We start from the raw sequence: 27,446 nt of genomic DNA on the forward strand, positions 1-27,446 counted from the left end.
CTACAGCACCAGAACCATTATAAGTTCACACTGTTTGCTTATCAAATTAATTAATCTGGTCAAACCCACCAGGTCTTTAGAGCGAACTACCCCAGTTCAGTTTTTTAGCCTGTCCAAGACAAAATAGCCCAGAAATGTGAAAAATGCACAGTCCCTGCCTGGCTCTGTCACCACTCACAAAGGTACTGAGAGCCAACAGCTAGCGATGGACATTTGACCAACAAGAATGTAACCTCCAAATAACCATTCATAAATGATCACCTTGTAAGAAGAATCACATACCACTGTAAATGGCATTTGTCAAGGCATACATAAAATCATCCATGATCAGTTTAAGATGCCACAACACTCACCTCCTTTGGCTCCTACAGATGGCTCCAGCCTAGCTAAAGCAATAACCAGTATGATGCCCATAATGAACCATTCCTTTTTAATCCTGTCTCACAAACCCAAGTCCAGACGCCAACAATATATTAAGCACTCTGTCCCAAGAGAGACTCCACCAAGATATCTGATCAAAGATGCCCCGAGCAACTCTAAGATTCAACACCGGCGGTTGTAAGTAGCACATCCGTCAGTAACTCCCAGAGAGACGCCATAATTACCGCATAGTGCCATATACAATCCTCTTTTGATTCTTTGGCGTGAAAAGGGAAGGGTGTTTTGGCGCATGCGCACATTGCGGTTGCAGGTCACAGGCATGAAAAACAAACAAAAAAAGTGTTTTTACACTGAAGTTGCAGTTGAAGTTCACGGGCCGCATGCAAGAGCTCTGAGGGCCGCATGCGGCCCGCGGGTTGGACACGTCCGGTCTAAAGGGTCGGTCTTAAGTGAAATATTCACTGCTCAATCTAAGACAACCAATCGAAAGTCTTAACCCCTCAACCTCAAAAGAGGTAATAAAGTGCACATGTGATTTGTTACTCTTCTTCCTGAGCAAAGTATTGTAATCCAGGAGCAGTAACAGATGTTCTTAAATAGACATGCAGTTAAAATTACAGCCTAATGAGGCTAACACCTGCAGTTTCCAAAGGAGTTGTAGAGAGGTAAAAAAAAAAATCAAAACTGCCGCATCTGTTACTCTGACGGTTCTACCACTTCCACTGATGTAGAACAAATTTCAAGGCTGCCACACAAAGGATAGCTGAGTCAGTCACATTGCTGAAGTCTCTTCTAACTCCTGTAGGGTCCAGGCAAGTTTTTGTTTAAGTCTGCAGCTGTGTTGAGGCAGAAAAAGTAACACTGTAGTTGGTTAACCCTCTGGATATCCAGTCAAGCCGGTCTATATTCCCAGGCTAGTCAGTTTGTCACTTGCCTTTATTCCCTAATATTGCTCAGCTTTTCAATATAGCAAGCTTGCTAGAAGAGCTGCTGAATTTAAAACCCATGCAACTTAAACTGAGGCTAGATTTCTTTCTAGGAAAACTCTTTGTAATAATTGGCTGTTTCACTGTTTGAAGGTTAGCCTTAAGGGATGCATTGCCTCAAGCTTAGTTTGACATTTTCAATTTAAGGTCCCCTCACCCATTTTACTTTAGGCTATTATTTGCTCAATTAAATTATTTGGTTTCCTTGTGCAGTAGTAGAGTATCTTGACCAACTCAAGACCACCCCATTCTGATAGTCATTCCCTAAATTCTGATTTCTGATAGTCATTCCCTAAATTCTGAACCTTTGCGTCATTCCCTAAATTCTGAACCTTTGCAGTGGAACATGTTAAGCTTCCAATATCTATGCAGCATGCCCTGCATAAGTCTAAAGGTTAAATTCAATATAGAGTGGTCCAGCAAAATTACAGGAAGTGTTTCTTGTGCCTGCACCTGATGTAGCTGTTCAATTTTGACTACTGTATTGCCAGTTCTAAAAAGATTTTTAAATCATGTTGAGAAAGATAAGTGCTAAGAGCCAGTTGATTCACTGACAGTCTTTGCAGGCGCTTTTTCAGTGAGTCATATTCATTGAAAAAACACTTTCATCAGTCTCTGAGGTTGCACTTTCCCAACTGATGTACACATGTGTAATTAGTGTATGTAAATGAAAGGGGTCTTGCTTCTTTCCAAAAAAAGAAACTGCCTTTTTTTTTTGTGGCTAAAAGTAGTTTTCAACGGATTTGATTCACTTCACTTTGATTTGCTGTAATAGCACTTGCAAAGATTACCATTGGTGAATCATCCTGAGTCTAAGGTGCCTTCAAGGACATCTAGCTCTGTATGAACATCTTCTTCCCAGTTTGTGCCATGTATTTCCGTACTATTTTTTCAAGCAGTGGTAGTTTATACATCCCCGTCTCCTTGAACCTTCAAATCCAGAAGTACTTCCTAGGTGTAGGTGTCTATGCTGCCATTCTCCCCTTAAAGGCAAACAGTTCATGTAGAATCAACTTGTAGGTTAGGATAGATCATGGACACACACACACACACACACACACACACACACACACACACACACACACACACACACACACACAGTCACTCACTCACTCACGCGCACACACACACAGTCACTCACTCACTCACACACACACACACAGTCACTCACTCACACACACACAGTCACACACACGCACAGTCACACACACGCACAGTCACACACACGCACAGTCACACACACACACACAGTCACTCACTCACTCACTCACTCACTCACTCACTCACTCACTCACTCACTCACTCACTCACTCACTCACTCACTCACTCACTCACACACACAGTCACTCACACACACACACAGTCACTCACTCACACACACACACACAGTCACTCACTCACTCACACACACAGTCGCACACACACACAGTCACTCACTCACTCACACACACACAGTCACTCACTCACACACACACACACACACAGTCACTCACTCACACACACACACAGTCACTCACTCACACACACACAGTCACTCACTCACACACACACACACAGTCACTCACTCAGTCACAGTCACTCAGTCACAGTCACTCACTCACAGTCACTCACGCACAGTCACTCGCACACAGTCGCACACAGTCGCACACAGTCGCACACAGTCGCACACAGTCGCACACAGTCGCACACAGTCGCACACTCACTCACGCACACACACACAGTCACTCACTCCGCACTCACTCACTCAGTCGCACACAGTCACTCACTCACTCACTCAGTCACTCAGTCACTCACTCACTCAGTCACTCACACAGTCACTCACACAGTCACTCACACAGTCACTCACACAGTCACTCACACAGTCACTCACACAGTCACTCACACAGTCACTCACACAGTCACACAGTCACTCACACAGTCACTCACACAGTCACTCACACAGTCACTCACAGACACCACTGTAAGCTTGCATCCCTCTGCATGTCCATTGTACATCACATATTTTCCCAAACTGTTCTGTGATGCTTCTTTTTACCCACTCTACCTACATTCACCTCATACTTTATTAAATATACCTCTGCTATGTTATAATATCCAGCAAACAAAAACATTGTTAGATTCCTACTTTGTTAGACATCTATCTCTGTAGGAACATCCTTCTTCCTGGTTTGTGCCATGTATTTCCGCACTGTTTTTTCAAGCTGTGGTAGTTTATAAAATCCACGCCCCCTTGAACCTTGTTTAAGTCCAGAAGTACTTTCTAGGTGTAGGTGTCTGTGCTGCCATCCCCCCCTTAAATGCAAACAGTTCATGTAGGATCAACTTGTAGTTAGGATAGATCATGGGGACACACACACACGCACGCAAACTTACCACTGTGAGCTTGCATCCCTCTACATGTCCATTGTACATCACATATTTTCCCAAACTATTTTATGATGCTTCTTTTTATATGGAATGGACCTTGCTGGAAGTAAGCATACATTCCCCACAATTTATATCATATGCATGAGGGGAAACTTCCTTTTTATAACCTTTTATTTAATAGTTTATTTTCTTCATCCTCATCTGAGTGCATTTCATGTAAATAGATACATTGTGTCCCTTACAGATAAAAGTCTAATTAGCTCATTTACATTCCATGGTAAGTGACTTAATTCCAGAACTCTACTATACCCACTCTGTCATAACTCCCTACATTCACCTCATACTTTATTAAATATACCTCTGCTATGTTATTATGTCCAGCAAACAAAAATAATATATTAGATTCCTACTACGTTAGACAAATTTATAAGAGTTTATAATGTTTTTGCATGCTTAATGTTGCAGTTGTTCCCTTCTTCTGTACAGTAAAATAATACATTTAGATCAGTGCTCTACTGCAGTAAATAAATAGAAAATAAAATATAGTAACAATAACCATCTAATCAGATAAGTAAAACATCAGTAGTATTTTTCTGCTGTGGTCATAGATTTCTAATTAAGCTAGAGAAAAAATGCAAACCTTTATCTGGCCTGCTGTCCTAATAAAATCAAGTCAATTGAAACCACTGCAGCAGTTCTACAAAAAAAAACTCATCCTTTTAAGGAGGGGGCAAAATACCTTCACGGAGGCACGTTTCATATCAATACATTTCACTTGAATTTCCCCCACCCTTACAGACAACTGTTAACATAGAAATTATGCTGCAAAAACTTAAGATCTACATTTAAATAACTGGGAGAAGGAAGGCATAAAAAACTGTTTTAGAACATTTTTTTCCTGTGAACGACCAGTTGTTGCCAATATATTAACAGTTTGTTATTTATGTAGGATAACTAAATAAGTAATTGGAAAGCCAGTTTTGTTTTGACTTTAAGGAAGAAAATTTCCAAATCTGCACTTCATCTGCATGTAAAAATGTGCTTAATGCATAGATGATAAAACAAATGTTAATACACACACCCACACAACAGCAATAGAAAACATACAACTTTCTTTTCTCACAGAGAAAGTGGGTGGTCTTCTTAGGCAGTGATGTCCAAGATCAATAGAAATTAACACTTGAGGAGAGTAATGTATATTTGAAATTTATTCTGTGTACCCATAAATATGATAGTTTCTTAGTTCTTATTTTTTACTTATTATGTATATATTCTTTTAATGCAACATGTTTGCTGCATATTTTAGTATAATTGATTCAAAAGTCTACAGTCTTTGCACGGGATACTAAATACTTTCAAACTACATATTACTTCGGAACTGCAAATCGGCACTAAAATGCTAAACCTCAGACTTGCGTTTTTTATTTCTATCTGTTTTTATGTATAAAAGTCTCATTAGCACTATCAAGCCCAGAATTTCATAGTATAATTTCTGAATGGTCACATTTCATACGGTCAGAGTTTTTCCTTAATATAACAAACGTCTTTAATGTGTAAAATTCTGTTTCCGTAGTAATGCATGATTGTGAGTTATTAAAGTTGTTTAACATGCCAAGAAAATTAGTGCGTGGGATCAGATATGTGATCATGCAACCATAAAGTAGCATAACCAAAGTAGTGTGTTCTAGTCTGAAGCTGTTGAACTCTGTTGTAGGAACAACACCATAGTCAGACTAATTAGGCATTGTGCTGGTGAAAATCCTGTAGGGCATGTAATGACTGGCATTGCACACGTGAATCATTTACCAAGTAGTGCACATGTAGCATGCTCAAGATGAAGCTAGTTCACACCTGCAGTTATGCACAACTGAGAGTCCTAACAAAACTTCATAACGAATTCCCTACCAACTCAGTTATAAATGGGAAGGAAGTGTGTGTATAGAACAGTCAGAAGGGCAGGGCAAGCAGAGCAACTCAGAAAAACAAGAAGGGAAACCTAGGCTGTGGAGGGGAAGGGTAAGGGTAGATAATTTTTGTGGGACAGATGTTCATTTTCTGAAGGTGTGGGTAGGAGAGGGGTAAGAAACTATTAGTTCTATATTAGATTGCGATTTTAAAGTTTAGGTTTTTATTGTACTTACTGCTTTAAATGTCTACAGTTTTTTGTGATGTCATCAATTAGAAACATTATATAAAGTGTTGGTTAATTAAGATCATTTGTTTCTGATGAAGTCTCTTGTGTAGAGATGAAAGCGCTAAAACCAGTTGTTTAATAAAGATGGAGTGTGTTTGGAAGATATAATTGGCGTCCTGGATTCCTGGTTCACCCTAATTTGACTTTTATGGTTTGTCAGTTTGTTTCGTTGATGTTACTGGTGTTACACTTCTGTATGTTGTAGTTACATAAGCCTGTACTGTACATAGGGCACAGCACTTCTGACCCCATGCACTTGTTTGTTAAAGCTGTGGGCATGGCAGGGAATTTGCAAAGCCATATTCTCTGCAGCTGAATGTTACTTCAGCCGTATGTCCACAACCAAGTGTACCACAGGGAAATGTTTTGCAACCTGGGCACCTGAACCCTAACATGATGTGTATCAGCCACTGTTGACACACCATGGTCTGTCTGAAGCTTGCTTGTGGTCTGACAGGTTTAATTGACACTGGTAAGGGACTTGGAACAGACACTGGAAGATTGACAGGAAGAGCAGTGTGCCTTGCATGAATATCAAGGTTATGGCTATAGATATAGGAATTTTGGGGGGGCAAACACAAGTGTGACATAGTCGGACACCTGACATGCTGGTGGAACACCCACTGTCAGGCTGCTGATCAGTACCTCGGCACGTGTGACACTCTCCAGAGGTAGAAATAATGGGAGTGCGTGTCACCGTGAATATACAACGTATTTGCTTCATATTAGCTTGCAAGGTGCATAGTACTAGTAGTACTTTAAAAATAGACAATTGTATAGGTATGTAAAATATGTGCAGGCATATAATCACAAGTGTGTGTGTATGTGTGTATATACACTCTCTCTCTCTCTCTCTCTGACATGCACACTCACTCACTCTCTCTCTCTCACTCTCTCTCTCTCTCACACACACTCTCTCTCTCTCTCACACTCACTCTCTCTCTCTCACACACTCACTCTCTCTCTCTCACACACACTCACTCTCTCTCACACACACTCACTCTCTCTCACACACACTCACTCACTCTCTCACACTCACTCTCTCACACACACTCACTCACTCTCTCTCTCACACTCACTCTCTCTCTCTCTGTCTGTCTGTCTGTCTGTCTCTCTCTCTCTCTCTCTCTCACACACACACCTGCACCGAAAGACTTTCCTAGATGCTTTGATATATTACCTTGTTCTCTTTAATCTCTCCAGGAACTGAAAAATGTAAAAAGGAAAATGTCCTTGAGTCAAATGTCCTGCATATAGCTGACCAGAGTTACACTAGTAAATGCATATCATAAAGATGCACGCTTACTAGTGTAACTCAGTCATAAGTGGTCATGAAGAAGTAGCTCTCTACATAACAGGAGCATTATGCAGTGATCCCTGTTGAGTGTCTTTTACACTGCAAAAACACAATTCCACATTCTTTTTTGATCAGCAAAGTCAGAGAAAAAGTTGCATTTTTTTCACTCCTACTTATTAAATAGTGCTACACTATTATCAGCCAGCAGAGAAACCATGTATATGATTAGTCATTCCTAATACAAATTCAGGCTGCTGTTATGATATCCAACACATGTCCACATACACAGAAAGGGGTTGGCTCTAAGGTTTCTTGAGAAGGAAGTGCTTATTTTTTGTTTAGCTCTCTGCAACATAAAGCAGATCAAAGGCGCTTCCTATTAGAACTGCTATCTTGTGTTGCTGATCCTGCCCTCTGTTCCCAGTGCTGCTGATCCTGCCCTCTGTTCCCAATCTCTCCTCTTTCTCTGAAAAAGGTGCAAGGGACTCTGAATCACCCCCAGAGCTACCTGTAGAGTTTGAGTTTACCATTTGGGTGGCATATTTAAGGATAGTTGCTGGTTGCCCTTGTCGCTCGCTTGTCTGGTCAGGATAAAACAGAGGAACAGTCGTGGGTTCAGTTTAAGCAGCTTTATTACACACACACACACACACACACACACACACACACACACACACACACACCCCGACCAGAAATGAGGCTTTGTAACTTAAATAAACTTCTAAACAGACTTACTACCACACATAAATGTTAACACTTTGGCTGTTCTCTCAAAATGGCACTGCTGCCTGCACATGCTCAGTATTTATATGCACGCGCTACATGTGGAAATGCTTCTTAAAGGTACATACACATGGTCTGATCTACATCCTCCCTCTTTTAGAAATGATCCATATATGAAATGGCAGTATTCAGTGACATGCAATTTACAGAAATTATAATTTTTGTTTTACAAAATTAGACACGCACAAAACAATTATGTCCAGGTTGCTGTGTATTTTACACTAGGTCTGGAAATATGACCTGATCGTGTAACAAGTCAGAATTGGATCTAGCAATGGGGATGGTCTTCAAGGAATGTTCAACTTTGGGGACATCAGGAATGGGAATGGATTCTGCGACATGTTCTTTGGTATGAACATTGTCAGGGTTACTCTGAGATCTAGAGTCTGTATTACAGGTATGATGCTGCAAAATTGTTTGATACAGGATGGTTTCTCCTGTGTTCTATACCCTCAGATTCTACTAAGTAGGATCTCTGCTCAGTACATATACCTCTCACTTGACCAACTCGATCAAAGCCTTTCACCGTTTGCATCTTCACTGTTTCTCCTTTTAATGGACAAAGTAATCTGCTGGTTTTATCATAGCTGGACTTCTGAGAAGAATACTTCTGGGCTTTGATTTTTCTGTTGGTTTTAGCATTAGGCACTGACAAACTAGAACTGATAAGCAAGGTTGTTCTGGTTTGCCTAGATAGAAGTCTGTGAGTAACCAAGTAGGTTGTCATTGAGTAAATTTAAGAAGATATCTGTATTGTCATGTTTTGGCTTCTCTAGTAATTGCTTTGCACTCTGTACTGCATATTCAGCAAGGCTGTTTGACTATGGATATTCAGAACTGCTAGTAACATGGATAAAGTCCCACTCTGTAGCAAATCTCTGAATCAGTTGACTGGTAAACTGAGAACCATTGTCAGAAATAACTATGTGGACTACCATGGACTGAGAAAATGACATTTCATCTTGGTAATAGCACTGGATGTTAGGTTAGTTAGCAAATCGATCTCAAACCAGTTCGAATAAGACTCTACCAACATTAAGTAATGTTGACTGTTCCACTCAAATATGCCAGTTGCTACTATTGACCAAGGTAGTTCAGGAATTTGGCTTAGCTGAAGGAGTTCTTTTTGCAAATGTGGCTTAGTACTGATGTTCTTCATCTCACATTGCTGCAGTCCTTACACTTGGGTAGTCCGCTGTCCTCGGTCGGCCCGAATATCAAAGTATAAGGCTGACGTCGGTCAAGGCGCATTTGACTGACATCAGGACGTCAGGGTACAAATGCGCATGACCGACGTCATATCCTCAGTCTTTTTTGTCGCATGGTCCGATGCAGAAGCAGCGTTGCAAGTGCCGTTCGGCGTTCTGAAATTTTTTTTCAGACCGAGTCAAAGTTGGCTAAGTACCCTTTGGGGAATATTTTAGTTTTTCTTGCCTCAGTGGTTTACGGATGTCAGAAAAGTGAATAACTGTATTTCTTGTGGGAAACAGATACATAGAGATTATCATACTTTGTGTATTCCTTGTTTAGGGCCTGAGCACGCGTTGTTGGGTGTCGCTCTTGTGCTAGATTCAATAAGCGCACTATAAAGAGAAGGTTAGATTGTGCCAGGTTAGTCTTCGAAGCGGTGCAATTATAAAATGCCGTCGGATGCTCCGACGCCCGCTTCGACGAAGCGCAAGGACAAAGCAGCTAAGCCTAGGCTAGAAGAGCCGTCCGTGCGGACGCCGGTTCTTTAGAGGTGTCGGTGGAGCCGGTGGTTCCGGAGGTTTCTCTGGAGTCCCAGGGAGAGACTTTGTTATTGCAGGATGTGGCCTCTCAGGAGGCAGGTCAGGCTGAAGGGGCTTCTCAGGTTACTGTACTCCCCTCCCTTCCTAGGGTGGTTAGGCCCTCTCCTTCTGTTTCCAAGGCTTCTCCCAGAGGCAGGCCAGGTTTAGCTTCAGTTGGTGTCACCCCTAGTTCTTCAGGATCTGTGCCCAAGAAGCATATGCTTAAAATGGCAGAAGATTTGATTACTTTGATTAGAGGTTCTTTGCCCTCCTGATAAGAGACCTAGGGTGGAACCTGAGCTAGGGAGTTTTGAGCAGGCTTGGATGTTTCAGAGTCTTGGCTGAAGACTTGCAGGAGTATTCTCCTTATTCTGATTCTGATGTGGATGATTCTACTCCTTCTGCTTCTCCTCCTGAGGATTTTTCTTTTCAGAGACTCTTCATTCCATGAGGGAGCATTTTAAGTGGGAAGGTCAGGACTTCTCTGATTCCAGGAAAAGGCTTAGGAATTTTTGTTTTACCCCAGCATAGGCCTTTGGCTATACCTCCTGTTCTGGATGTTGTGGAAGATGTGTTTGCAGAGGCTTCTCTTAATCCTGATTCTTTGCCTCCTGCTCCTGTTAAACCGGATAGGTATTACAGGGTGCCTGAAGCTCATAAGTATATTTTTAAGAGTCCTAGGGCAGACCCAGAAACTGTTAGTCAGGGGCCTAAGGGTGTTAAGGCTTCTGTTGTCAAAAATCCGGTTCCTCCAGATAAAGAGGCCAGGGCTTTGGATAGACGGGGAAAGAAAGTTTATACTTCTTCCACCCTAGCTATGAGGGCTTTGAATTGCCAGTTTCACATGTTGAAATACCAAAACTATCTCCTTTCACAATTGAAGTCTAAGGTAGATGCTCTGGCGGAAGGTATTGAGTGTAAAGAGTTACAAGATTTAGTACATGTTTCTGAACAGGTGGGTAAGCATTCTTTGCAATGTGGTTTTGATGCTGTACAGGCCTCGTCTACGGTGGCTGCCACTGGGTCAGTTCTTCGCAGGCACGCCTGGCTGAGGGATCAGAATTTATCTGACCATGTTAAGACAAGGATTTTAGATGCTCCTTTACAGTCTGATGTGTTGTTTGGTTCTCCTGTTGAGGCAGTCTTAAAGAAAATGGAAGACAAGGCTAAGTCTATGCAGACTGTTAAAGATTTTTTGCAGGTTCAGCCTCCAAAGTTTAGTAGAAATTGGCCTACCAAGGGGTGGACGATCCTTCTTATGATTCCCAGTCTAGGGTAGATCTAGTGGTAGGGGCAGAGCTCAGGGCTCTTTCAGGCCTAGAACAGGGAGTTCACCTGCACAGTCTTCGGTGAGGGCAGGGGTCAGTCCTTTCGTAAACAGACCCAATGACCTACCTTTTCAGCTGCCAGAGCCTTCTCGTCTGGCAGCACCTTTGGGAGGAAGGTTGGCACTTTTCAAGGAAAATTGGAGTTTAATTACCCAAGACAGATGGGTATTGGATATCATACACCACGGTTACAGGTTTTATTTCCATACCTTGCCTCCTTTCAAAGGCATGCCAGACGTTCCTCCTCAGCAAAGAATAGAGGCTCACAAACAAATTTCTCTGTTACTTCAAATAGGGGCCATACAGCCGGTCCCTATGCCAGAAGTGGGCCTAGGATTTTATTCTCGCCTGTTCCTAGTACCAAAGAAAGGGAACACGTGGAGACCAATTTTGGATTTATCTATCCTCAACACTTATCTGGACATTCCCAAGTTCAAAATGTTGACGTTACAACAGCTTTTACCTCTGCTGGGCAAAGATCATTGGATGGTAACTTTGGATCTCAAGGAGGCTTACCTTCATGTTCCTATCAGACTGAGTTGCAGGAAGTATCTGCGTTGGCTGGGACTTCTCATTATCAGTTCTCTGCATTGCCCTTTGGCTTATCTACTGCCCAGAGTGTTCACGAAAGTTCTGGCTCCAGTGATAGCTTTCCTCAGGCTAAAAGGAATACAGATCTATCCTTATTTGGACGATTGCCTGATTCTGGCTCAAGGAAGGACGAGCTTCTTCATCATTTGGAATATGTGATAGCAGTGCTAAGATGCCTGGGGTATTCTGTGAACGAAATAAAGTCCAGTCTAGTACCCTCTCAGGACATGTGCTTTCTGGGTGTAAGACTGAATACAGCATCCCAGATGGCCTTTTGACCCCGGACAAACAAAAGAATCTTTCCCTTTACTTTCATCAATTGTCTCATCAGTCCAGGCTGACTGCAAGGACAGTCCTTCAAGCCTTGGGGTTCATGGCATCTTGTATTCTGGTGCTTCCCAATGCAAAACTGCATATGAGGAAGTTACAATGGTATCTCAAAATGTATGGACACAGCACTGCCAGGATCTGGACACTGTCATTCAAATAATACCTTGCATTCAAAAGGAATTGTTGTGGTGGGCTCAGGAATGTCACCTAAACAAGGGACTCTCTGTGACCCGCCAGAGGCGAGTCAGATTCTAACGACAGATGCCTCAGACAAAGCTTGGGAGCTCGTCTGAATGGAAAGTGGATACAAGACAAGTGGCCTGCCAGACTACAACATCTACATATCAACTTGAAGGAGATGTTAGCAGTCCAGTTTGCATTACTAGCTTTCAAGGATTTACTTCTTCCAGGGCAGGTGTTGATTCTAACAGACAACACAACTGTCATGTGGTACATCAACAAGCAAGGGGAACACATTCTTATCCTCTATGCAGGCAAGCAATGATATTGTGGGAGACTGCTCTCAGTTTACAGCTAAATCTTCAGGCAAGGTTTCTGCCGGGAGCACAGAACTCCTTAGCAGATGTATTGAGCAGACAATTATGGATCCCCACGAGTGGAAATTGGATCCTCATGTATTTCAGAAATTGACAGTGTCATGGGGAACTCCAGACATAGATCTGTTCGCTTCTCCACTAAACCACCAGCTGCCAAAGTTTTGCACGAAAGGTTTCATCCCACAGCTTGGAAAGTGGATGCTCTTTCTTTCAATTGGAGCAATCTTCATGTGTATGCCTTTCCACCTCTGCCTCTCCTCCCAAAGGTACTACTAAAGGCCAGACAGGACAAGCCAAGGATGATTTTGATAGCTCCAGATTGGCCTCGACAGCATTGGTACCCATTACTGAGAAGCCTGGTACGGAGCCTCCATGGCCTTTGCCTTCGATTCCACACCTGCTGTCTCAGGAGGACAGTCATTTGCTCAATGTCAAGCTTCACTCTCTTCACCTAACAGCCTGGCATATTCTGTTTTGAACCATAGTGGGTCTCAACTTCCACAGCAAGTTTTGAATGTTATTTTGGAAGCTAGAAGGCCTAGTACAAGGAAAGTGTACGAGATAAATGGAAGACATTTTTATTTTGGAGTGCAGCAAAGGATTTTGATGTTTCTGAGCCTAATTTAAGTGTGGCTCTTCAATATCTTACTGAGTTACTGGACAAAGGTTTGTCCTTCTCTTCTATTAAGGTTCATGCTGCAGCAATTTCGCTCACTATGATTGTGACCCACCATTGTTTTCTCATCCTTTGTTCAAGCAATTTCTTAGAGGGGCAAAGAATATAAGACCCCACGTGAGCTCCTACTCCTGCTTGGGATCTCAATTTTGTGTTGGAGAAACTCACTCTACAACCTTTGAGCCTGCAGCTACTACTGAGTTGAAATTATCATGGAAGACTGCTTTTTGTTGGCCATTACCTCTGCAAGAAGGGTTTCTGAATTGCAGGCCCTTATGGCGGTTGAGCCTTTCTTAATTTTCCATAAGGATAGGGTATCTTTACGCACTAATCCTTCCTTTATGCCTAAAGTGGTTTCTAGTGTGGCTTTAAACCAAACTATTCATTTGCCTACTTTTTATGCAAATCCCCAAAATAAAGGGGAAAAGATTTTGCACACTTTAGATGTACACAGGCAGTTGCGATATTATTTGGACAGAACTAAAGGGTTCAGGCAGTCTCAGCAGTTATTTGTTTCTTTTGCTTTGAGTTCTCAGGGCAAGCCTGTGTCAAAACAAACTATTTCTAAGTGGATTGGGTTTTGCATTGCTTTCTGTTATTCCCATCATGGCAAGGAGATTCCAGCTGGAATTAGACCTCATTCCACTAGGGCTACTGCCACTTCGACAGCTTTTTTAAGGGGGGTGGCAACTAAAGATATTTTGGAGGCAGCTACTTGGAGTTCAGTGCATACTTTCTCTAGGCATTATCACCTTCCACTTTATTCTAAATCTAGGGCTGGTTTTGCCACTGCTATTTTGCAGGGCATTTTGGCAGCTCCTGCTTCCTTATAGTTTTGCCATCCTCCCTTACCTCTGCTTTGGGATTCTACCCAAGTGTAAGGACTGCAGCAATGTGAGATGAAGAACATAGTACAGTTTTGTACCTACCATAAATGTAGATGTTCAAGATCCACATTGCTGCAGTCCAATCCCTCCTTCCCTCTGTAGTTAGAGGCGGTTGTGTGGGTTGGGTTGTCAATATGGTGTATATTGTATATATTGTACATATTTTTAGTGCAAGGGTGGTTGGTTGGTTGTTTGCTGTCTTTTGGTTTTGACCTTTCTTTTTAGGGTCTTCTGACATCTGGGGCAAGAAAAGACTGAGGATATGACGTCGGTCATGCGCATTTGTACCCTGACGTCCTGATGTCAGTCAAATGCGCCTTGACCGACGTCAGCCTTATACTTTGATATTCGGGCCGACCGAGGACAGCGGACTACCCAAGTGTAAGGACTGCAGCAATGTGGATCTTCGAACATCTACATTTATGGTAGGTACAAAACTGTACTTTGCACACTGAACAAGAAGAAAGCACTTTATCAATGTCTTTTGCTAGAGAAGGCCAAAATACTTGTCCTTTCGCCCTTCTTTTGGTAGAATCGGAACCTGGATGGCCACAATGCCAAATCTAAATGTATTCACACTGTAATAAAGTAGGAACAACAACTTTTGGACCTTTGAAAATTATACCATCTTCCATCAGCATCTCACCTCTGTATGGAAAGTAAGGTTGTACTTCTGGTGGTACACAGGATTACTTTGATGGCCATCTGAAGTGGTTGAGCTTCTGCAAAACTGGATCAGTCTTTGTATGATCTCTCAGCTCATTAAGTCTCGTGGTAGAAAAAGTACGCACTTCCATGACATCAGTCAAAATTCTCACCATCAAGCTGTTCTGTGGTATTTCTGAGCGATCCAGATAAGGTATAAGCCAGATAAAGAAGTTTACCCCTTGTATAGAGCATTTTAAAATTGTACTTTTGCAGTTTGAGCATCATTCTTTGTAGTCTTGCTGGAGCAGAATGCATAGGCTTCTTTAGAATAGTGACTAGAGGTTGATGGTCAGTTTCTATCTGGATTGCTCAGCCATAAATATAATCATGGAACTTTGAACATGCGAACACAATTGCCAAAAGTTCCTTCTCAATTTGAGCATACTGCATCTCAGTTTGGGTAGGAGTTCTAGATGCATAGGCAACAGGTCTGCCTTCTTGAACTTTGAAGCATCACAGGAAAGAACTGCTGGTTTGTGTTCATCTTAGTATCTTAATGTAGATGGGTTAGCAGTTTGCTATTTGAGGTTACCAAATGCTTTCTGGTGTTTTAACCATGACCATGCAACATTGTTGTCAGCTCTCTTAAAGGCATTGATAACTCACTAAAGTCAGGGATGAATTTGCCCAAATAATTAACCATACCAAGAAAACGGTGTAGGGCTTGGACATTGTCTGGAGCTGGCATCTCTAGAATGCTTGCTTGTTTAGAAGGATCTGTTCATAGGCTTGTACTGGTATATGACTTACATAAGTAACTTCTGGTAATCTGAATTTGCACTTTAGAAGATTGAGCTTTAAATTCACTTCACACCCTCTGTCCAGAATATTCCTGAGGTTTCTGCCATGCTCTCCTTCATTACCTCCAGCTAGTAAATCAACTGTTGTTGCACACAGGTAGCCTGAAAAAATTAGCTCCATTGCACGCTGAAAGACTTCATTGGCAAAATTTATTCCGGTCAATGCATATTCTGTTTTCATTTGAATTTTTATGAGCAGCTACCATGGACGATACCCACTCAGTTGGTTCTGTGACTGGAGAAATCGCACCTTGCTGCACCATTTTGTCTAACTGGACTTTGGCTTGCATAGTTATTGGAAGTCTTCTTGCTGGTCTGACCACTGGACTGACCTCTGGGTCTAACTTCATGGATTACACAACTGGAAATTTGTCCAGCTTGTCATTGAAAACATCAGCATACTCTGAGAAAATAGCATCAGTAAAGCTGAAACTGGAACATGTGCTTATATGATGGACTTCTTTGGTAAAAGAAAGCAGGTTTATTCTTAAACTGGAGACCTGATGACTGCACAGGTCTTCGGACTATATAAAATTGCAAGCTGTAACTGTTCCAGCCGAATAGCATGAAAGCACTACTGAGCCTCTGGTTTGAATCTCATCATCTCCATAAGCAACAAGCTTCACACAATTGCCCACATTAAGTTGCTCAACAGCCCTCACTTTAGCAAATGTTTCTGCTGACATTACATTACACTTTGAACCAGTGCCTACCTTGGGCTTGCCATTTATCAGGACAGTACAAAATACTTCAATCTTTGCCAACAAATCTACTGCATTGACCTTTTCACCGACCACTGATGCAACCCAACCATCTACATAAAAAGTAGGGTTGCAGTTTTCTATGTGATCAGTTTGCTTTTTTGAGCGACCTTTCTTAACTGAATGAGGGTTGCTTGACTTACAAAAATTTTGAAAATAATTCCATTTTTTGCACTTGTGGCATTGCTGACCAAATGCTAAGCACTTCTCTCTTTTAGACTCATGTTTGGCTCCACAATTATTACAGTTAACAATGAGACTTGACTTGGGTTTTGCTGACTCACCCTTATGCTGTTGTGAGCACACTCCTTTTACTGAACTAGTCTTGGAACTTGCTAGAAAGCTCAGGGTTCTCCCTGCCACACCTGCAGGGGGGGTAGCAGCTGTGATGTGCTTGCCTGTTTCTGCTTGCCCCCTGTTGCATATCATCTACGTTTGCTCTAGAGGCTGCTGAAACCATGCTTTTATCACTTGTAAGCTTATTTGTGTGCCTTTCTGTGAGGTCGTGGATTTGACAAATCTCTATGGCTTTGCTCATCATTAAATCACTGTCACGAAGCAAAATCTGTCTCACTGCAACATTATTAACACCACACACCTGTCCTTTATTAACTCATCTTTCAAGTCACCAAATCTGCACGTTTTAGCTTTATTTCTGAAGTCAATGATACAAGTTGCAAAAGTTTCACCTGGCTTTTGGTCTCATATAAAATAAGTGTCCGTCTAAAGTAACATTTGTCTGTTGGTTGCACATTTCCCTAAATTTATGTTTTAAGAACAGTTTTCCCCCTCTCCTGCATATATTTCTGGTGCATGCACAAATGAATGCTGTCTTTCAATAGCTTTTGACCCAGCTAAGTTAAGAAAAAGGAATGCCGTTGTACATGCTTCTTTGCTGCTTATATGAAAATATATGGTATTCCTTCTCGAATACTCTCCAATTCTCTGCTATATTATGATCAAACACAAGTGGGCGTGGTCTGTGAAATGCCTCTGCCATCTCAAACACAATAGTGAAGGTGCTTGAAATCATGTACGAACATACGCACACAAATATATGTGTGTGTGTGTGTGTGTGTGTGTGTGTAAACAAAGAAAAAAAAAAAAAATATATATATATATATATATGCCAGAACTTTATGCCAGTCCTTGTAATTATCCCAGTAGCACAACAATCTCTTTGAAATAACTGCACTTTGCAAACAAGTCTCCGTAGCTCAAGAGCATTTTGAAATCACTGTACTTTGTGAAACCACTCCTGTTCAGTGTAAGAAGTACCTCGAAATGGTGGCACTCTGTGAATAAATGCACACAGCACAAGAAACTTTTCAAAATGGTTGTACTTTAACTGCACTTTGCAATGTAACTATACTTTGCACACAGCAGACTCTTTGAAATAATTGTGCCGTAATAAGGCACACACTCTGCAAACACCTTGCACAGTCGGAGATACTCCTCTAGTTATGCTTTGAATGGCTTCGGTCAATGCAAAGTAGTAGTTTGTGCCCAAACACGGTCTTTTACTTAAAAAAAACATGCAGTCACCTTGCTGTTTAAGCTTATTTGCTCTTTTATTGTACTCAGTCTCTTTTAATCTCTTATGCTCATGCTTTTCTTGTGCCCATTTTACTTTAAACATGCTCGTTATGCAAACCAAAGGTAATTCTGAGCCCCATATGAATAGTTTTGCTAGTTTTATCAAATATTGTGGTTTCGAGCATTTCATTTAATAATGCGGTTTATGCCTTTCGTTTGCTTAGTACGTTTTGCGCTACTTGTTTGATTAATGTGTTTTGTGCCTAGTAAGTGCACGTTTTCATTTTTTTGCCAGGTAAATAATTTGTGCAGTTCTCTTTAATTTTATCTCATTTCTGGCCCTTTTTTGTTTGTCTGTGCTCCGTTTCACTCAATCTGCTTAGTCTGCCTTCACCTTCAACTCTGCACCTCATGGCTTGAAGAAGTAGCTCTTCTAATCCCAGTTCCGTCACCATGGCAGTCTGGTCCGGATAAAACGGATGAACAGTCGTGTTCGGTTCAAGCAGCTTTATTACACAGAAACACATCAGAAAATGAGGCTTTGTAACTTAAACTTCTAAACAGAGTGACTACCACACTCATACATGCTAACATTCTGGCTGTTCTGTCAAAATGGAACTGCTGCCTGCACATGCTCAGTATTTATACGTACGTGCTACATGTGGAAATGTCTCTTAAAGGTACATACACATGCTTCTATCTACAACTCTGTGTGCTAAACCTGTAATGTTATGTTGTCCTATCTCGCCTTCATTCTTGCTGAAGGGGTGGCAGAAAGAGCAGGACTCCTGCAGATGGACCGCACCCAAACAGTACACACAACTGGTGTGTCCATCTGTCAGGGACATTTTCTGGCTGCAACGGTCACACTTCTTTAAGCTCGAAGGCTTCGCTTCTTTGGTGTCTTTAGACATGACTAACCTAATAGTTCTAACAACCAACAACAATCAAAAAACACATTAAACTTTTTTTTTTTTTTTAACAGAACACCACTAACAAACCAGGGAGACCAGTGAAGAAGTCTCTAACTCAAATGACATTCTCCTCTAGCCAGAGGAGACGTCTCTAACTTAAACAAAAACTCCTGTAAGAAAAAAATGATAGGGGAGGGAGGTAAGCCCTCTAAGTTAAATGGGCAGAAAAGGAGTCCTCTAACTTAAACTCCCAGACGCTATAGAAGAATGGTTGAACAGGATAGCTTTATATAAATAATCAGCAATAATTCTCAACCTCAAAGGATTTGTGTACTATGATAGGGAATAAGATAACAGCCTAGTAAAAGACTATGGCCAGCAACAGCAGTAACACAAAATTGTGACGGATGTCACAAAGATCTATATAACACGCTAACAGTAGCACAAATCAACCAAACACTCTAAGGATTTAGACCAAAAACAGTATAAAGAACGAAAATGATTTCCACTTAGCCTCGACCCTAGTAGGAAGCACTCGATCTAGCTTAGCGGCAAATGAGATCTGAGTGATCTTCCTATGCATGATGGAATAGGGTATTGCCTCCAGCCAGTGGAAACTCTCCTATAAGCTGAGTCAGAACAGATTCTCAGTTCCGAACCCAACCAGCAAGGAGTGAAGGTGAGATGGACAACAAACATGGAACGTTATGGTGAGTACATAGCTTTTTACTTTGCTCTTGCCAAGTTTTATAACTGGTAGGAAGGCATTCCTTTTCCTTTTGTCCATTGCGTAGTCTTGTTTACAGATTTGTGCATCATCTGTTCTTGTTAGCTTGCCTGACTTCCAGACAAGCTAAAGGATTTCTTTAAGGCTGTAAGGAGGACAACAGATGGGGATCACCCTTTACCTGTTTAAGACCATCACTGGGCCAAAGACCCTCTTTGCTCACTATGTATGAATTCTTCCCATCTGGACAATAGCCTGTTAATGAAGCTTGTTTCTTACAAAGGCCACACAGTTACATCTGCTCTGCATTTTCAGAATGCCAATGGGTCATAGGTTTTTCCTTCCCTTGTTCTCCAAGTCCATAGAGTTCGGCATCTTATTTTTGTTTTAACCTCTGCAAAGGCAGTTTACATTTAACCTCTGACACTCTTTTTACAACAGCAGCAATATAAACCTCATACCCTGACTGAAACTCATAAACTGCCATGCATTCAGCAGAAATAATAACCCTACGTCCAGACTGAAGCTCAAAAAGTCCCTTTTGTACCCTTTATTATGATCCCCAGCTCTATAAACAGAAGTAGCACACATTTTTATCCATGTCACACCAAAGACTTCATCTTCAAAACTGAGGAATGCTAAGTTCTATTATACAGAAGCAGTTCAGACACCATGCCGTCCAGTAGCAATGTAAATACAGCATCCAGACAAACTCTCAAATTCTGATGTACTCAGTAGTATAGACCACCACTTCAGGCCATCTCACATAGTCTGCATACAGCAGCAGTTCATACTCGACCTGTAAAGAAATGCACACAATTTCCTGCCTGTACAGCAGCAGTGTATGTCTGACATCTGAACAAGTAAGCAGGCTGATAGTTATACAGGAGGCCTACTAACATCACCTGTAGGAGAAATGGTGCAGAGGCTTTCTTCTGAAGTATTGTGAACATTTCCATTAAGGCAGCAGTATCAGCCTTCACACACACAAAAGCTATATAGATACATGCTCAGAGAGCGACTATACAAAGTGTTGCTTAAATGCATTATGCATCCAGTCTTCAAAGTTAAATATCATTCCACCTAGAAAGTAAGCCATTTAATCTCTGCCAAACAAATAGTGCAGAGTTTGTCCAGCTAGAAATACATTGCAAAGATCATCTTAAAAGAGAAGTCCTACAGACTGCAACTCTGAGTACCAGCATACCTAGCTTTATTTCATCAATAATTGTAAAACACTTATCCAAAGAGATGTAGCACAATTTTTCTCTGCAAAAAGAAAGGTGCAGTCATTTTGCAGCTAGACCAGTACAGATGCCCCCCCCCCCCCCACACACACACACACACACACTTAAAGTGGAGATTCTGGAGGCGGGAGGGTACTTCAGGAGTGTTGTTTAGTAACTGCTTGTGAAAGACCCAATGAATCAGCAGTTGTTAGCTTGTTGAGAAGTGTAAAGGTTACCCATTGCAGTAGGTGTACATTTACTCAAGAGCCCAGTTCATTTTTCATTCTTCTCTCTTCTCAGGGGAAATAAGCTGTTTGTGTAAGATGAAATATTTTTCTTGTTTATACTTACAGGTTGAACTGCCTGTCTTGTACAGAAGGTTGTGAATTATAGCACTTTTATGGTACCTAGTTTTATTATAAATAACATTATTCTCTGGTGAATTTCTTTTTCTATATGAATTTCAGGACATAATACCTTTTATTGATAAATACTGGGAGTGTCTGACTACTCGACAGCGACCTGGCAAAATCACTTGGCCAAACAACATTGTAAAGACAATGGTAAGTTGTGTGTGCGTGTTTTTTTTTGTGTGTGGGTGTGGGTGTGTGCGTATACATACATTTAAGAATGTATCCCGGAATATATTAAATTGTTCAAGGTAATCTGTGTTGCTGGTGTAGAAGGGAAGGGTAAAGGGTTACACAGACAAACCATTCAGCAAACACTGCAAGAAAGACTCGATCAATCTAAAGACTTCAGTGTATAATAGGAGGCCCATAGGATATATACAAATGATGCTTAAGGACATACCAGTGTTTCAGGTATTTTTTAAGTCTTGATGGGTACATTCCGGGCAATACAGCCAAAACCTGCTAGGTGTAGACATGCCATGTTTCAGACTTGTTATGACATCATCTGTAGAGCATAAGTGAATGTTCTAGCTCTATTTCAGGAACACTGGGCTTAAAACTCTAGTGATACCAATAAACAATTAAGGTGCCTGCAGAATATCACAAACAACATCCAGGCAAAGGGTAAAAAGGTTAAATGGACAAAGCTGTTCATTAGGTTCAAGGTATCACACATTGACGACTCCAGCTTTGCTGAGCCTTTCTTGCAGTTTTTGTTGCTGGTATAGAGGGATTGATATTTGTGATGTAGAACGCTGCTACTGTAGTGAAAAATGCCATGAGACTTGAGTGTAGGTTTGGAGGTAATGTATTTCACAGTGTATGCCTAACATGTTCAGGGTAGCGGTCTTCTGATTAGTAGACACAAAGAAAAGCCAGATGATATAAAAGACAACAGTTGATGCATTCGGTTGTCTGAGTTCATAATAATGTGTAAATGAGGAACTGCATGTAAAGTGAGTTGCACAAAATATGCAAAAAGGAATCCCAAAATGAACTAATTTAGTAATGTATAAAAAAAAATGACAAATAGTTGCTCATTTTGAAAGCAGAGGTTTGTGATGCACATGGGATCTGTGCCAGGAAATGCAGCAGCAATAGCACAGCAGCATGTGTTGTAGACACTGTAATAGCCAGTGTTGTCATACATTGTGGCCATCCCTGCCAACTGAGAAAGTACAGACAGCTCCTTACTATCTACCTGACACCAACATATAGTGGACCTTTTCTGAGTGGACAGGAATGCTGTAATAGAGCTAGCTGAGCTGTGCTGCTCATAAGTTTAATCCAGGGGTATGCACAGTGTATAAACAAGAAGGAATTACACTTTCTGAATAACCTTATGGTCTGTAATGTCCAAGATATTACAAATATGTCTGTGTGCCACCCAAGCAGTGCACATGATTCATGTAAATGAAACACAATCAAGCTATACTAGTGGCTCCTGTGAGGGGACTTCCCACTGGGTCACCTGATTAGTAGATGGAGACATACCAGTTTGGATGGCCTGTGGACCCAGGTAACCATGCATGCTGGAAGCAGGCGACATGTAATACATTTGTTGCAAGCAGCGCAGGATATGTCCTCGAGCTCTGGTTGATTATCCGGATACACAGCTCTCAAACCATGTAAGAAATGGTGTATAATATAACCTACACTGAATCTTCAACTACAGTAAAGCAGAGATTTGGACTGTTGAAGGGAAGCTCACAATGTTTATTTAGCAAAGGATGACCTTGGTCTTTAGTGTGAACATATGCGACAGAATATTTAAACGTGTTTGCATAAACAAATAGAACAACTTATAAACTCAAAGGCATGACATGCTGTAAAAGTCACAGCAACATATAAACTCAAAGGCATGACATGCTGTAAAAGTCACAGCAACAGCATAAGGGCACAGTGGAGATTCAGAGCAGGGAATGTACAGGAGGAATATACAACAACAAAGCCACAGTTGAGGTAAGAGGCAGGTGCAGTACATTGAAGCACTGGCAGATTGGTGGCATCTAGTCTACAACTATGGGCCATGAGACAGACAACAGAATAAATTGATGTATGCACATAGTAGGAATTGCACTGTCTAGGCTGCATATGGTCCAGTGGACCAACTGCACAGTATTTACCTATGAGGCTATGAATCTGTTGCACTCAGAGTATACTGGGCAGCACAGTTTATAGACTAGCCACACTGTGCATCACACATCACCATATCCAAAAAGTTAGGAGGTGCATAGGTCAGTCGTCATTACTTCACATATGGAGGGAGACTCACAGTACCAGGTGATTGCAGCACTGTGGGGAAGGGGTCTTAAAATGTCAAGATGGTACTGTTAACCAACAACCACAAACTATAATAATCAACACAGTCGGATCGGGGAACACCGCTGAAACTGCCAAAGTAGTAATAAACAATTTTATTAAAGTTCAGTAAGTTAAGTGCTTTCATTCTCAAATTAGAACTTCATCAGCACTAATGAATACATTCAACCTCACCTATTTAAATACACAACCACCAATCCAAGGCTTTCACATGTGCCTTTATGCCCTTAATTCATTAACCATAATTGCAAACCATAAAAAGCTTCTTTACCAACCAAAAAATGTCACTGATTATATTTCATAATGCTTCAACTTTAAAACAGGGACCAAAGAACAACTTAGACCAGGTGGAGCTGTGGCATTTTATCTAATTTGCCATTTCAGCTCCTTAAGGTCCAAATCTTCGTCCATTGTTCACACCTTGGAATCCATTTTAATATGGTCTATAACCATAAACCCAAATTGGAGTAGGGTGTGTTAATATGTTTAAATAATGCACTGGTGGGCTTTTTCTTTTTCATATCCAAAAGATCTACATAGATTCTGTTCCTCAATCTTCTTGAGGTTTTTCCCACGTAATAAGCTGGACACACTGAGCTAAGTAAAACCACATTTCGTGACATACAATAAAAATGTACTTTAATCTTGTATTGTACCCCATTAACACAAAATTTGTCCCCTTCAGTGATACTACATTGGATAGAGGTACCACATTTAATGGTGCCATCTCTCCCAGTAAAATGGTAGGAAACTTTTGATGTTATGTAGTCCTATCTAGCCTCCATTATTACATGTGGATTCGGAGCACTTGGCCGCTTAGAAAGCTTGAAAACTTCTGATTGGCTCGTGGCTAATAGGTATCCCATGATGCATGCGCACATTCCCAAGATCTCGTTTGCCGCGTCTTCAGTCGGAAGCTTCCTTTGGTTGGCCGTGGCTAAGTGATTTAATTCTTTATTATTATGATTGTTAGAAGTTTTTTAACTTCTTGTAAACTGCTTTTCTTATTGCTGTTAGCCTTACTGTGATAACCGATTGTGTCAATTTAACCAGACTTGACTTTATCCTGGATTTGTCTTTTCTGCTATAAAAGTGGGTCTGTTAGCCTTTTTTGTGTGTGTGTTCCCGTGAGTATGTGTGTTTTACTAAACCGTTTTACTTAGAGGTATTAGTCCATTTCCCTTTCCTTTACACTAGGTTCATTTAAGTTAGAGAACCTAGTAAAACTTCCCTTGGTTGTTTGTTGTGAGAAATAGGGCTAGATCTGTTTAAGTTAGAGGATCTAGTTCCTCTCTTTTGGAGTGAGTGTGTTGCTTTTTCTCTCAATCACCTATTGAGACTGCCATTATGTCTAAGGAACATAAAGAGCATAAACAGGATTTAAAAAGTGTACTAAATGCTCTCAAAAAATGTCCATCACTGTGTGTACTGTTTAGGGGCCATACATCTTCAAGAGACTTGTCTCTTTTGCCATTCCTTTAGTCCTAGAGTGCTCCAGGAAGGGAAGAATAAGTTGATTCTAAAAGGATTATTAAAACCTTCTTTCGAGGAAGACCTAGCCAGCTCGTCCTCCACTGCTAGGTCGCTTTCTTCTAAAGATAAGGGCAAGACCTCCAAAAGGCCTTCTCCAGCCTCAACTTCTGTCTCTGAACCTTCACAGAAGTTACCTAAATCAGAGATGGTGTCTGTCTCTTCGGCTCCACTGTCCTTGGAACCAATCAAGAATTCTGGACACTGACATTGCAGTGTCGGCACCCAGTGCTTCGGTGCCGATCACCAGCAGTCCTCTTCGGAGCCAGTCTACAGACATTCCACCGGTCTCCCCTACTTTAAAATCACCTGTATTACAGAGAGCGAGGTCTCCAACACTGTCTTCCAGATCCTCCAGGAGCTTTTCTGAAGAAGACCTTGAGAGAGTGGTGCTCAGACTCCTTAAGTCGTCGGCCTTGCCAAAATTTTTATCGGCTCCGACCACTTCTGCCCCGGAGCCGACTCCTGTTACTGACCCTGCTCTTTTTCCTCCTCCAACCCAGATTGGGCCTTTGGAGCCGATGCTGTCGGTACCGACTATAGTGGTGTTCTCGGCTCCAGCACCCTGGGTGTTTGTCTCGGAGCCGAGCCCCGCTCTGACACTGTCGGCGCCGATGTCTGGGGTCCGAAGCTCTTCGGTCGGGCCCGAGGGGGACACTTGGAACCGAACCTCTTTGGTGCAGAGTTTTCCGCTTGGTGCATCAGCCCGAGTGAGCTCGGACCCTACATCGTTCTCTGTGCCGATTCCTTTGGAGCCATCAGCGCCTATGCTCTCCTTGAAGCCGGGTCGTCGTTCGGACCCAGAGGAATCGGTTTTCATGAAGATGAGCATGTTGGATAGTTCATCCATACGACGTAGGAGTACCGATGCTATACTCCCTCAAGCGCCGACTACGGTCTCAGCATCCTTTCTCCCCCGGGATGGTAGAGACTCACAGCCTGAGGACCCCCGTTTGGGTGTTCCCTGATCTTCCGAGACCTCCTCAGAAGACCCCACTGAGGAGCCCCCTTGGAAGAGATCATGTAAGAGGAAGCATGTAGACTCCCCTCATGAGTCTGTCACATCTGACACTGACCTCGATGAGTCGGAGGGGTCCCCTAAGTTGTCCTCTGATGTCTCCATTGCAGACATTTTGGAGATCTTCAGGCAGAGAGGTGGCTGGCCCACCGTTGCCCCTTCAGATGAGGAGTCAGTGTACCTGAAGGCTTTTGGGTCTCAACTCTCAGCTTCATGGGTGTCTCCTCCATTTGATGACTTGTTAGATCTCATGAGTCAGAAGGCATGGCAGACTCCCGATGTGGTGGAACCGGGCCCCAGGAGGCCGAATAAATTTCTCTCCGCCCCTAAGGACAAAGAGTTTTTATCTAAGGGTTAACCTGTTGATGCCATGGTGGTGGCGGCGGCCACTAAGAAGGAACTAGCAGAGACTTCTTCTATCCATTCACCTAACAAGGAATCCCGAATGACTGATAGGTAAGGGAAGTGTATCTTCTCTTCAGCGGCTTTTACACTCGGATCACTGAACTATCTATCACATTTTACGAGACTTCAGAGAGATCTCCTAAAGGAGTTAGGAGATGCTCTTCAGGGTACCTCGTCGACCGAAGCAGTCTCATCTACAATGTCTGTTCAGTTGGCTACCCTCACATCTATTGTTAACTCCTCCATGCGGCTGATCTCATATGCAGCTGACTGTGCGAGTAGGGCTGCGGGTTCAGGAGTTTCATGAGACATTCCTGGATGCATCTATGCAACTTTGCTGAGCCTTTCAAGTCTACATTCACCAATGTTCCCGTGGATGGATCCTCTCTTTTTGGACCCAAGGCGAAAGATACCCTCACCAGGTGTGAGCAGGAAGGAAAGACTCTCTCTATCATGGGAGTCTGTTTTACCGTTCCTTCTAGACCTTACCCTAAAGGTCAGAAGAGCGGCAAAATGTGGTTCAAGAAATCACAGAGACCTTTCCAGGACACACAAGGTAATTCCTCCTTCAGAGGCAGGGGAGGAGGAAATAATGATGGACGTCACCCTAGAGGCAGAGGAGGCCCACAAAATCAGGGAGGTCGCGATTCCTTTCGTGACCGTCCCTATCAGCGTTCCTGATTTGGAACCCGACTGTGCGCCTCTGGAGCCGGTCGGGGCTCGCCTGTCCTTGTACCCAGAAGCCTGGCTAAATCTCACTCGAGACAAGTGGGTACAAGACATTGCCAGAGGTTACTCTATACCCTTTTCCCATCCTCCACGCCCTCCCAAAAGGATCCCAGATGTACCACCCGATCACAAGGATCAAGAGGCTATAGAGATAGAAAAGCTGCTATTAAAAAGAGCCATCCAAAAGGTCCCAACAGACCAGACAGGA

At 42.1% G+C, this 27,446-nt stretch overlaps 1 protein-coding gene across 1 annotated transcript in view; it reads left to right on the plus strand.

Moving 5' to 3' along the window:
* ASH2L (ASH2 like, histone lysine methyltransferase complex subunit) overlaps positions 1–27,446 on the plus strand; it is a 658,852-nt gene that overhangs the window by 166,158 nt on the left and 465,248 nt on the right. Inside the window, exon 5 of the mRNA XM_044082241.1 lies at positions 21,289–21,384. Within this exon, the coding sequence (XP_043938176.1) occupies positions 21,289–21,384 (96 nt within the window). The remainder of the gene's footprint in view (positions 1–21,288; positions 21,385–27,446) is intronic.

Source organism: Protopterus annectens, chromosome 9.part0 (genome assembly GCF_019279795.1).
Source record: "Protopterus annectens isolate FY-2018-M chromosome 9.part0, PAN1.0, whole genome shotgun sequence".
Classification (NCBI taxonomy): Eukaryota; Metazoa; Chordata; order Ceratodontiformes; family Protopteridae; genus Protopterus; species Protopterus annectens.